General features: G+C 42.3%; 1 protein-coding gene across 1 annotated transcript in view; it reads left to right on the top strand.

Moving 5' to 3' along the window:
• Nucleotides 1–6,991: 6,991 nt before the first annotated feature.
• The window catches only part of LOC116840749 (ataxin-2 homolog), a 63,095-nt gene continuing 56,296 nt past the window's right edge, over nucleotides 6,992–13,790 (top strand). The window contains exons 1-2 of the mRNA XM_032807880.1: nucleotides 6,992–7,153; nucleotides 13,329–13,578. Of these exons, the coding sequence (XP_032663771.1) occupies nucleotides 6,995–7,153; nucleotides 13,329–13,578 (409 nt within the window). The 5' untranslated portion in view covers nucleotides 6,992–6,994. The remainder of the gene's footprint in view (nucleotides 7,154–13,328; nucleotides 13,579–13,790) is intronic.

The raw sequence follows: 13,790 nt of genomic DNA, 5'->3' as shown, positions 1-13,790 counted from the left end.
TAACTACATGCCGATAAGTCAGGTTACTGGTCTCGCGAACGTTGCTGTACTTTTATTTTCTACTTTTTGCTCTATATCTTTATTTTCCTTTTTTTCCTTTTTTTTATTAACTACCAAAAGTGATGACCCTGAGACGGGCGGGCGTGACGCAAATCAAATTTCCGTCGATTGCCGCAAAATGAGCGCGATGAGCCGTGATAGTTCGCGCGGGGCCCGTCCGATTTAGCATTGGAATCCGCGTGCGCCTTTCACAAATCTGTGCTTCCGCCGCAATGAAAATAGAAAACAAAAACGAGGATGTATCAGGTGTTTCCGGTTCTAGCAGGACTTTGGTTTCTCTTCCTCCCTTTCCCTCTCTCTCGCTCTTGCTCGTTTGTCGCTCGCGGGAGTTACAAAGTCGACAAAGCGACATGACCGATGTCACATCGCGGCTCGCGCAAAAACGATTCCCGTTGTCGTGGAGCAGCGCTGAATAACGAATCGATTGTTCCAGTTGCGAGGTATCGACGTAAAATAGCGCGTTTGTCTCTCGTACGCTACGCACTTCTCTACGTATAAATAAACGCTTTTTCGCGACTGTCGTCGGCGCACAACGCGAGGCTGCTCAATGAGTCACCGACGAGGCGTCGCGACGGCTGCGTAACCGACGGAGATTCCGCGGACGCGACGCCGCGAGGCTCTGCTGAGGCTCTCGTTGTGTGGCATTTGCATACGTGCGTGCGTTTGCGCGCTGTACGTACACGTCGATTCCCGTTTCGTTCAAAAGGAGAAACCCCGACGCGTGCGAAGCGCACGCCGAGTCGCTAATTCGAGCGGAGAAAGGCACGAGCCTGAGGAACGGACGAGGATGAACGGCAAACGTGAGTCATACCGCGTGCGTTTCGCCTCGGACGCATTGTCGTTCCCGGGGATCGTTCTTGTCTCTCTTCCTTTCTCGTTTCGCGGCTCGTCATCCGACCGGTATAGTCGCCTCTGAGTTAAATTTGGCAGACATTCGCGCGCTGTAAAAAGTTTCACGTTAAATTCTACGCCTCTCACATGTCCTAATTTATCCGCACACTCGTGTGTTAATTTAACAAATTGTCTCGTTACTTTGATTACTCCAGTTCATGTTCGAGTTTGTGCTCCAGTTCATCGTCGAGTTTATATTCGCCATTTCTGAGCGTTGAAATAACGCGATTTATATATAGTAAATATTTTATTATTATCCACTGAATATCTTTTTATTCTTCGGATACTTTTTCTGAGAGAAAAAGTATCCGTACAGTTGTGTTATATGTTAATATATTTGCCTTCTGTCAAATTTAACACAGAATATCTTGCGGTGTATGTATATTTGTGTAATTTTGGAGATAGAATATCACGCGCGTTATCCACACGTGTTCTAATTAATATTCAAAAGCTAGGGGAGACGGCAAGAGCAGACCCGACTCGTTCTCTCTATCTGCGTGCGTATTTATGTGTAAACCGACACCTCGGCGGTGTTTGCGTAAATCCGCATCTCCGATTGCGACAATAACGGCGAGCTAATAATGGCTTATGTACGGATAAACTTCGCGGTTGTGTGTATCCTCGGTGTCTCCACATGTCATCGCTAAATTCCGGCTGAATTATTGTACGCGATAAATCGCGTAGCATCACGCGGAGGAACGCTTAATAAAACGCACCGATTCGCCTCATTTGTTTTCACTCGGCCTTAGGTCGTTACACCGCGGCTTATCTTGTCACCCGTGATATCATCCGAGTAGGCGTGAATGCACACAATAATGAGAGAGAAAGAGTGTCCCGTGTAAAAAACATGACGCACCGTCGCGTCCGGCGGTCGGAAAAAAGGAAAGTAAAAAAGGAAAATCAATGACGAACCCGCGACACATTTCGCTACTTCTTTCATCCCAGTTGAATATTCATCGCTGAGGGGGCGGACAATAAGGCCCGATCTACGATAGATGGAGTAAGGAATAGGAGTAGGAGTAAGACGAAATGAAAAGCGTCGTCTACAATATGCGGAGTAAGCTTGGAGTAAGAAGTAAGCTGTAAGAATTAACCAATCATAGACGATTATTTTTATAATAATCGACTACGATTGGCCAATTCTTACGGCCTACTGCTTACTTCAAGCTTACTCCGCATATTGTAGACGACGCTGAAATAATTATTTCGCTTACTCCCTTACTCCAAAGTTTGCCCGTATACATCACATGGAGTGAAGGGACGTCTACATTGGAAGTAAATAGCAAGAAGTAGGAAGTAAGAGTAAGAAATTGACCAACCACAGTCGAATGTGAGAAGAATAATCAACTATGATTGGTCAATTTCTTATTCTTACTTCCTACTTCTTACTGCTTACTTCCAATGTAGACGTCCCTTAAGCCTGAATTAAATAGTAAAAGCTGAAGTAAGGAGCTGGAGTAAGGGAGTAAGCGAAATAAATTATTTCCATTTCGTCTTACTCCTACTCCTTACTCCATCTATTGTAGATCGGGCCTAAATGAGGGCAACACACGAGAGAAGAGAGCTCGATAGGGTTCTCGCTCATTCTTCGTACATCGCGATTGAGAGAACCTGCTATTCCTCAAAGAGGAAAAAAGGAAATCATAGTCGTGACTTTATCACGCGAAAAGTGCCACGGCAGGGCGGGGCAGGGGAAGGGAGGGAAGACGAGATGAGATGAGTTCGACGACGACAATGCAAAGAAATCCTGGAAAGATCGGTCGTCGCCCGTCTGATCAAAAGGGCCTTTGAGCGCGCCGTGAGTAGACTACTACCCGCCGTTACTATTTCCCGCCACTCTTTCATCCAGCACGGGACGAAAATACACACGGCGGCACCTCTTCCAGAGCAGACGCCGCTGAAATAAGACGCCGGGTACGCGGAAAAGTTTCGAAAAAAGGGGGCCGAGAGTGTGTGGGAGGAAGAGGGGGCTGAAGGGAAGAAAAACGCGCGCGACGCCGAAACGAGAGGCACGCTAGTCTCGTGCACTACTTCCGGGTTCCTTGCAACGAAGCCGCCTCCTCCTCTCTGTTGCTCCTCTTTTGAAAGGAGATTTCCACGCGAGGCGCGCACCAGCCGCTAACAAAGCACCGTTGGAAGAGAGTGACGCCGTGTCCCGTAAAGTTGATCAGCCCGTCTGTGCGATTCTGTCTTTTCTTCTTTTTTTTTTTTTGCTTGCCTCCCATCGTCGCGTAATCATCGGCGAGGGAATAACGTCGACAGAATCAAAGGGACAGAGAGATGTTCAAATGGAAATTTCACGCTTCAAGCGATTGCACATAGTTTGTTGAACTCGATTGGGTGGCAACACACAATTGGCCGCAATCATGTAAGAATGTTTTATTCCACAAAACAATTATGATCCTTGAGTTTTTGTCTCTCACCAAAAAATGGATAGTACATACGTCTATCTACATAAAACGATTCAAGCCTTATGGGCGCCTAAAATTAATTAAAAAATTAAAGTTTTTATTTTCTACTAGCTGCGCTATTTTTTGCTGGTTTGAATCTTTCGCTTTTCAAGGGTTACGCTTGCCAATGAATATCCTTGAAGAGAAGAAAATTGAGCATTACGCTTGACTTTTCGAACTATCGCGAAAAACCTCAGCGCTATCTATATTTTTTAAATCGTGTATCAAATTATCATCTTCATTTTTTTCGAAACGTACTTCATGTGTGTCGACTGGGTAATTCTTGCATAACTACGACCGAGCCATTTTATATATATCCAAAAGATATACTTCGATTTTTTTTTAATTTGGCACAAATATAGAAGTATAAAAAATATGACCTAAGTATTTTTTCACAGGCAGTTTATAGCTTTTTAATGTTCTCACTTCTATCATCAACAAATACAACAAAAATATATAAGAAATAAAATTGAATACAAGATATAGTTAAATAATTTTTACAAAATCGGCATAGCTGAGACACGAATCATTTTAAATTTCTTTAGCTGAGATTCCAACCGAAATATTTTAAATTAGTGCTAAATTAGTAAAAAATGATTCGAATCTTGACCAAACCACGAGAGAGAAACCCGGTAATTTTAATTAAAATTTTAACAAAATCGGCATAGCTGAGATACGAACTATTCTAAATTCTTTAGCCGAGATTCCAACCGAAATTTTTTAAATCTGTGTTAAATTAGTCAAAAATGACTAATAACTCAATAGCTTCGACTTTTTCATATAAAAACAAAGTTTTTTTTATTTCTATTACAGTATTTGTACATATATGCGGAAGTGACGTGGTGAAAATGTCCAAGTATCCTCTCGTCCCCATTTCCCGGCTTTCAGGTGATCCACGAGTTTACCTGCGAAAATCTCCAGTCGCGCTTTTTTGCTGCTCGTCTCTCCGGCGCGAGACACATTACGGCGTGACGTATCGCCTGGATATAAAATGGAGCAACGTAGCGCGCGGTATTTTCGCGGCGTGTTAACGTAGTGCGGATAACTCGAGAGTAACGTTCGTCGCGGGCGCGAGGAAGAGTGTGGTGTGTGTGTGTATATATGTGTGCATGCATGCATTCTGACCTGGTGCGTCGTGTCGGCTGCCATCGCGTTCGTTCACTCTTTATAAATAGAAGCTTTAAATTCTGTCGCGAGACTCGGGCGTGGCAGGCGAGGGGATCTACGATGATCCTAGCTACGAGATGCATACATCATTCATCGCAATCCGCTCGTTCCTCCCCCTCGCGTGGCGCCGCTAATTCTAACACGCGTCCACTTTCATCTTGTTATTTCACATAACATTTACCGCGCTTGCCGAGGTATACCGTTCAACCTTAAGTGGTATAGTAACGTTCCGTGTACGACTGCCAACTCGCAGTATAAGAAAATACTCTCCCGCTTCTTTCCTTATCCTCCGCCAAAGAGGAAATTCGGGTTTCAATAATAATGCCGGTCTAATGGTAGCAGGAGTTCCCTTAGGAGCCTACACACACACACAGAAAAATATATACCGCGTCCAATATTACTTTTCTCGAGTATCTAAAAATTTGTACATTCGCAAATCTGTTGTAGTTTCATCGTAAGCGTCAAATCTCTTTAAAATTAATTCTGAATTGTATACTGAGAAGAAAATGTTTGTTATAACTATAATGACATAGAGAAATAATTATGGTTAACAAAACTATCTGCATAGAATCGAGTCAGCTTTTTTGGGGGAAAATTTTACGATATTTTTGTAGAGAGAATAAATTCACCTTTTTTGAGTATATGATAAAAGAGCTTCTTTAAAGCTTCGTCATGAGTAAAATCATTATCAAGAAAACATTCTTTGTTGGAGATAACCGTTACTTAGAAGAAGGAAAATAAATTGAGTAACCGCTATTTTAATAACTTATAAGTTAGCGAAACAAAATCCAGCAGAACCTAATATTTGTATACGTTGCTCATTTGTTGCTCAAAATTTGACAGAAAAAAAATTTGTTGCTCTGTTAATTTTTTTTTATTTAATGTTGCACCAACGGTAGATTCTTGAATTTGTTTCTCACGAAATAGATTATAAACAAGAACTGAGAACTTCTACGTGCAGCAAGTATAAGAATAAATTATGAGAATAAAATTGCTAGCTTTACTTGGATATTAAAATATTGTCTGAATTTGTCGTTTTCGAAATATCTGACACAAGTAAATCTACCCAAAAGTTACATTTCGATTTCTTTCTAATTTGGCACAAATATAAAAGTACAAAAAATATTTAGGTCATATTTTTTATTTTGGCTCACTTTGAGTTTTACGGGAAATTTATAATTTTTTAATATTCTCACTTCTATCATCAACAAGTGCAACAAAAATGCATAAGAAATAAAACTGAATACAAGATATAGGCGTTTTTGATTTGCTGATTATGAATATGAAGTTATATGTGTAAAATTATTTGTATAAATAATAAAATGTTTAAACAAAATATGTAAAAAGTTTGAAAAAAAATTATTTATATAAATAATTTCTCGGTTTGGTCGGGATTCGAACCATTTTTGACTAATTTAACACAGATTTAAAATATTTCAGTTGGAATCTCGGCTAAAGAAATTTAGAATGGTTCTTGTTTCAGTTATGACGATTTTGTAAAAATTATTTAACTATATCTTGTATTCAGTTTTATTTCTTATGCATTTTTGTTGTACTTGTTGATGATAGGAATGAGAACATTAAAAAGCTATAAACTGTCTGTGAAAAAATACTTAGGTCATATTTTTGTACTTCTATATTTGTGCCAAATTAAAAAGAAATCGAAGTATAGGTTTACTTGTAAGTCTCCAAATTGCTCGCTAAATGTGTTCAAACAATAGTTGGAAACCTATCGACTTGTGCGAGGTCTAAGAGGAACTGCTAGACCTAACCTAGCCAACTTATAAAAATATTAGTGGTCCTCTTAATTTTGTTTAGCTAATTTATATTAGACATGCTTTTCTTGGCAACAGAATGATAACCTTCTCTATGCGCGATTTTAAAACTATTGTCCGCTGTGTCTTCTCTTTGAATGGAAAATACATTTTACTGTTTATATTAGTATTGTAATATATATTAAATTAAAATATTATGATTTACATGAATTAGATTATATACTCGTGCAAATATTCGCTCCTCGTTTCACGGGCTCGATGTGACAGCGGATGATGACGTGCTAACAAGGGGGTTCAATCAAGCGGAAAATATTGTTACCGCTGTTGCGCGCGCGACTTTGCCAAGTCTCACGTTCGATGTTTCGTGCACAAGTCTCGATGTGATCGATGCGGAAACGCCTTTACAGGCGGCACGTATCGAGCTCTCCGATCGACTTAGCGTCGGAGTCGCGACCTCGAATTGGCACGCCCGGAAATTTAAGCCGAGCATAAATTGCGCGGGAGCCTCTCTGGCGTATCGACGTTGCATAAATCAGGCGGAATTCCCCGAACGAGTAGGCAGTAAAGCTTGCGCGAAAGCACGATCAGCACAAGCACGATATTATTCTGTTGACCCGCCGCGACCGCGGACACGTCGTGTCACTTCTCCGTATGTGTGTGTGTATGTGTGTGTGTGTTCGTCTCTCTGTGTTACTTACCTTGATATACCTTACCGTTGATGTTTTAACAGGATGTGTCTTTTCTCTCTGTTGCAGATACTCGGTGCACGCGTATACGAAGTCACGACTGACATGCTGCTCCTTCTGTAAGGTAATTATGGACCGCGTATGTTGCCATTATAAGCCAGCGTAATTCTTATTCCTGGCAGGAATGCGAGGGAAAAGTCGCGTGAGGGAAGTCAAAAACTATGTTCGGCTTCTTTAATCTTGAATTTCTCATGATCCATTATTACACGGTTTCCAACATTTATCAACGCAATAGTCTTTTGGGAAGATAATTAATAATACATTTAATATTTTATAATTTAATATTAAAATAATTTAAAATAATTTAATATTAAAAGTCGTGTGTAGATTTCGGATTATTCGGATAAGATAAAACGATTGTATTTTCGTAATTTTATAAAACAACGTGTGCATTGTTTTGATCAGTTCTTTCTCTCATATTTCGCACACTATTGATTCATAAAATTATAACGATACAGAAATATGATCGTTACATTTTACTTGCAAAATCCGAAATCATTTATTAACACAATTCAACCATATAATTACATTTCATCTAGAGACATTATTTTTCTCAATTTCTGCGTAACTGTTCTAATAACATGCTTTCAGAAAAAGAAAAAAATATCTCGCCACCTTTGCGAATAATTTTTTTATTTCGACCCGATTCGTCACGTCGTAAACTCGATCCTGCCATGACTAACACGGTGATGTACATCTTTGTAGATGTATATCTTCATAGAATTGTAAAGTAAATAGGCTTAACTGTTATTACGCCCATCTGATGTAATCGCACGGTGATGAAGATGGCTTTATCGAGCGATCATCGAGCGATGACCGAATATTCCCGTCGAGAACCTCGCGACGTTCGCCGAGTCGAAAGTGAAACCAAACTGCAGATTCCGAGTCGAAATTTTGACCTTATGTTGAACCTTGAATTCTACACCGCAGTAGGAGCTAAGATAGCAAAGTAGGTTTAATTCTAATGATATAATCTACTCCTACTTTGATCCTGATGATGTCTGAAATTTCCGCTTTCGCTTTCTTTAGCGTCAAAGTAAGTTGTATAATAATAGGATCTTAGATGGCAAAGTAGGTTCAGTTTCGAACCTCTATTGAAGCTTTAGCTCCTACATAGAATATATGTATTTTATAGAAATATTTAAAAAATTTAATAAATAACTAAACAGAAACGTCAAATAGCATACAAAATATACGTTTTATTGTTTGCAAAGTATCAACCTAGAGTCAAATTTTCGACTCGGAAATGAGTGTCAATATCGTCAAAATAGCTTTCACCTAGATTGTAGATTATCTAAGTATAGTCTCAAACTATTTTTAAAAGCGTCAAAGTAGCGTCAAAATTTTGACAAGGTAGAGTTAAAGGTTCAAAAGAGAAGTTAATGAGTATCAATATCGTCAAAGTAGGGTTTACCTAGGCTATAAACCGTCTAAGTAGACGCAAACTATCCTTAAGAGCGTCAAAGTAGCATCAAAATTTCGACTCGGAATACACTCCGCGGCACGTTTTGGTCAACGTCGATTGAACCTTGAGTTCAAGTCTTTGCCTGTATAGAATTGAAATCAAGATTCAGGTTTCACGGATGTAGATAGAAACGGACATAAGAAGAAAAAATAGAGGCGGAAAAGCCGAACACAGAGGCAGCTCGTCGTTCGCATTGTTCTCCGCCGAAATGCGACAAATTACATGGTCGCGCTCAAACACCGGCAACGTGTTTATTCCGTTCGCATTCCGACGCTCCCCCAAATGTCTGCGCGATGAGAGTGGATCGATGGCTCGTCGCGGATGGTCGCTCGACTATAATTTTTCCGGGAAACCGGAAACGCGTAATTACGCCATGTATCGAATGGAAAATTGTGCGCTCGTCGTCTCTCGGAGTCTCCGTGCATTCCGGGAATGCACGGCCGGACCTGTGCGGCAATTCCACGTATACTTTCGCTGCCGAGACGCCGTAAATATTGGATCGATCCATAATTTCATGCGGATTTTTGTCTAGTCGGCATTCGCATCATGTTTCTGTCGAACAGAATAGCGCATATATTATTGATCAAAATTGTTTTTAAGACCCCTCGCATTGTCTTTCTCTTTTTAATGACGTCAGAAGTGAGAAAATGCACGCTAAAAATTCTTGCGAAATGCGTTGAAATAAAATAATATATCCATAAAGTAACACTTGCAGTCGATTAAACAAATTTGTAAGATATTCCGTGCATTCCCCTTTTGCTCTAACAATTAAATTACAATAATTAATTGTAAATTAACCTGAATGCGAAGAAATAGATTAAGAAGATGAATTGTATGTCACGTTAATTTACGACAAATTAATCATTATTAAAGCAAAAGAGGAATGCACGGAATATTTCACAGATTTATTTAATCGATTGTAAGTGTCACTTTATGGATATATCTTTTTATTTCAACGTATTTCGCAAGAATTTTTACCATGCATTTTTTCACTTCTGACGTCATTAAAAAGAGATAGACAATGCGAGGGACTAGAAGCCTTAGCAAGAATAAAATGCATGTTAATTCTGTTAAAAAATCCGCACGATCATATGTATCAACCCAATATTTTTATATTATCAATCCAATATTATAGGTCGCTGATTGGGATTGTCGGAGTTCGCGGGGATGATGTTCGTTACGACAGAGTGTGGACATGTACACAGCGCGAGGTCAAAATGAATCGATTCTGAAAACAAAATACGCGAGCGAACAAAGCGAGTTGCTTTTAGAAGCAATCCTTTTGAGAACATGTTTAAGAGGATTCTCGCGGGAGAGTAATATCACATTTTTGCGGGCGTGCTTATGTAAGCAAATGAGATATTTGCACATAATCATGCCCGCAATTAAAATTTGCGAATGCTAAACTCGAGAAAAAAAATTATCTCGCACGGTCACGAGTCGGGAAGACAAGTCAACGACGACAGTATTCTCGATAAGAACGGAATTTATGTAACGTTCGTGAAACAATAAAAAAATTCTCTTATACAACGCTTATCGGCGAGAGCTTTCTGCCGACGTGTTGGCGATAAAACGGATACGTCGAAGAAAACAGTACGACAAAATAGTTAGTATTGGCGTGAAACGTGGACATGACATAATAGCATTAACGTGGGTCCGCGTGTTTACTTGTTGCGCAGCCAGTTCGCAATCTTTGAATGGAGTAGCCGGATATCTCGGTTCACGTTACGCATGAACTTTCCCACTCTCGGTGTTCTCTCTCTCTCTCTCTCTCTCTCTCTCTCTCTCTCTCTCTCTGATTTCTCCGTAGCTGGTGAAATTACGCCGGCTGCTGCATTCTCGTGACATTCGCGCGCTCGAGCGGCTCGAAGCGCGCGCGAGATTCCCGGGAATTAATTCTAGGGTTAGTGCGCGTCATCCTGGAAGCCGGTGCCAAGGCCGGCGATTATCGACAAAACTATTTCTCGAACGTCCGCGCGCGATCAATTCCTCGCGCACGTGACTGTCACCCCCGCGCGCGGGACTATTATTGTGTTTTTTGAAATTGCGACTACTCGAGATCAACGTCGGACGCCAGTTCTCATTTTGCGCATTGACGTTGAACACAATATCGGTGTGTCGCGCAAATAAAGCGCGCAGCCGATGCACGCCTATATTAAGCGGCCGCGCTATCAATCAGAGCCGAGCACAATATAGTTACTACAGTAACCACCGAGCAATCAAATTCGTGATCGATGACTGGGATTATTGAATAATCATGATGGATGAATGAAAAGCAAAGCGCGGTGGAATGATTATCGGCCATGATTCGACTCGCCGCTCGTCCGGTCATTAGCGAAGATCGCGCTCTTAATTACGACTGATTCGATGATTTAGCGGAATGTAAAGAAAACAAAATTGAAAAACACTCACGAAGTTCGTGTTTACTGATTAATTACAAATTGCATGAGTGATCGGCATAATTAACACGGAGACTGACTACTAATTAGCGGGATGTTGAATAAGAACTAAAAGGCTTGCAAAATTCGTGCTCATAAAATTAATTAGAAATTGCAACAATGATCGATAACCGATATGAGAAATTATTCCCTAGTAGCGGAATGTTAAAGAGAAACTGAAAAGTTCGTAGAATTCGTGTTTATTAATTAATTAAGAATTGCAACAATGATCGGTAACCGATATGAAAAATAACTCTTAACTAGCGGAATGTTAAAAAGGAACTGGAAAGCTCATAGAATTTGTGATTATAAATTAGTTAGAAATTGCAACAATAACTGATCCTTTATTTGGTGGAACCAAACAGAAATGAAGGAAAAAATTTTCGAGTATTTAAATAAAGTAAATAATCTCTTGAATTTGGTTATGTCGTCTTCAAAGTACTATTTTGAAAATACATTTTTTTTCAATTTTTGTCATCTGGCGACAAAAATCAAAATTACTGAGACACAAAACAGATGTAGTTAATCAGATGTAGTTTCAGAGCAACAATGTTAACAAATGCATTCTGCATCTATTGTTCTTATAAGAACATAGCGTATAGCTTATAAGAAATTGAAGTTGCTCGAGACACCGCTAAATAAAGAGTCACGGTAGCTGACAATAATAGAAAATTATTACCAATTTTTTTAATTGCTAAAATAATCGTCAAAGTAACCAGCTCGACCAAGCTGTCATGAAACTTTAGTCTGAAATATTCACAGCATATTACGAATTTCAAAGTATCTCGTCGCTCGCGTCGGATGAATCAATCAGACGAGGATGTCCCGCGGAGTGGACCCTTCCGCCGTTTCGCACGTCGCAGACGAGACTTCGACGTACGTATTCCCGACGATATATCGCTCTTTAACGCGTCGGTGCGCGTAACGACATCTTAATAAGAACCGGCAACGCTAATTCCACTCGGCCGACTCCCCATGTCCCGCCTGTACCAGCAGCGGTGCCGAGCTTCGCGCGCTTCATCGTCGTCGTCGTCGTCGTCGTCGTCGTCGTTGTCAGCTGTGCGAAGGTCAGGGTCGCACGCGCGCCAGCCAGGAGAGGGTGCAATCGATGCACCGCCGCCGCCGCTCCGCGCAGCCCTCGCCGGATGCAGTTACCATGGAGACCATCTTCTGACCCCTATTGCTAGAGACCCCGAGCTCGTCGGCGTACAGAGAGGGAGAGAGAGCGGGAGGGAGGCGGGGAGGGGAAGCCGGGGATCGGGTATCAATCCCTCCGTGGGCGCGCGAGTGCGGAGAAGCGCGGGAAGTGTGAGAAAGAGCGAGCGCGTCGCACTAACGCGATTTTCCTCTCGTTTCTCCTACCGGTCTTCCGCTTTTTTCTCTTCTTCCTCGTCGTCATTGTCTTCGTGTGACCCGCCAACGCGCGGCATTCCGCGAGGAATTACCGCGTGCTTCCTCGGCGCCGCGTTATTTCGCGGGGCAAAAGTGTGAAAGATGCGCGCGGCCGATCGGTGTGTCTCGGGTGAGGAAGCTGCTTGGCTCTTCTGTACGTTGGAGCCTTCGTGGCGACATTACTGTTAACCGGTGGACCAACAGTGGCGAAGATAAACTCGGCAGAAGACGTGACGGTACAGTCGAAACGTTTATTACAGTTGTACGTAATATCCAAAGCCGCCGTATGAACGTGTGTAATGATAAAGATAACGAAAGATAAGGCTCAAACTATATATCAAGGGTAACCCAGATAGATATTTTAATCAGCGAGCGATAATTACACACCATAAAGTTACACGCGAAAATCAAACGAATCTCTAATCGCTCGCGCTCGTGGAGTTCTCTCGAAATCACTCGTAACGCAATTGACGTAATTACGTATTATAGTCGGCCTGTCGTGATCGTCGCCCGTCGCGGAGGCAAATCGCGATCCGCTGAGCGGCAAGAGAAAGAGAGAAGGAAAGAGCGAACGTCGCACACGGAACAAAGTTGCGCAAGGTCGACCCCGAGACGACGAAAGTAAGGTCAGCTGATAGAAATCAATATTCTCCGAATCGTACGCGTCGACGTAACGGCGTCGCCGAAAACCACACCTTCTCGATCCTCGCCGCATGAATTGAAGGCGAATTCAGCGGCGGGCGAGCACGTAACGAACATCATCCCTGCCGCGTAATATCAACTTCCGAGAGTACGAAAAAGAGAGAGAGAGGCACGAGATCTCGCGCGGAGAAGAGATGGACGGCTGGAAGAGCTGGAAGAGATCGGAGAGCTCGCTCCTCTCGACATGGTATCGGCGCGTGAGAGAGTCCTATGTTGCACTCTGGTTCTTCGGGGTGTTTCAGAGCAGCAGGATGTCGACGAGCACCGCCTCCGGCGGCGGCGGAGGCGGCGGTGGAGGCGTCGGCGGAGCCCTCAGCCTGATGGGTTGTGTGAGGGAGGCTTCACCGCCACCTCAGAATCATCACTCGCACCATCATCACCATCACCATCACCATCATCAACAGCAGCAGCAGCAGCAGCAGCAGCAGCAGCATCGCGCCTTCGGCCTCGGCGAGTTCCCGGTCCAGCACAGCGTCGACCCTCTGCCTAAAGGTCAGTACCTGATGCTTCCTTAACCTTCGACTTACGGCCTGCGCTTGAGACTCGACTTGACTCGCTACAAGACGCGCACTGAGGAAAGTTACGGCGGCGGATCGTTTGGTTTGTAATGGGCGGGTTATATTGCGGTTTCCGCGATGGTATATATAGTCGAAGTAGCCGTTTCCATTTGTCATCTTCGTCTCTCTTACGGTTGGGCTCACGGT

Source organism: Odontomachus brunneus, unplaced genomic scaffold (genome assembly GCF_010583005.1).
Source record: "Odontomachus brunneus isolate Ranch 3 - 2012 unplaced genomic scaffold, Obru_v1 Obru_scaffold_011, whole genome shotgun sequence".
Lineage (NCBI taxonomy): Eukaryota > Metazoa > Arthropoda > Insecta > Hymenoptera > Formicidae > Odontomachus > Odontomachus brunneus.
Note: the sequence above shows the minus strand (reverse complement) of the source record. Positions and strands in the feature narration are given on the sequence as shown.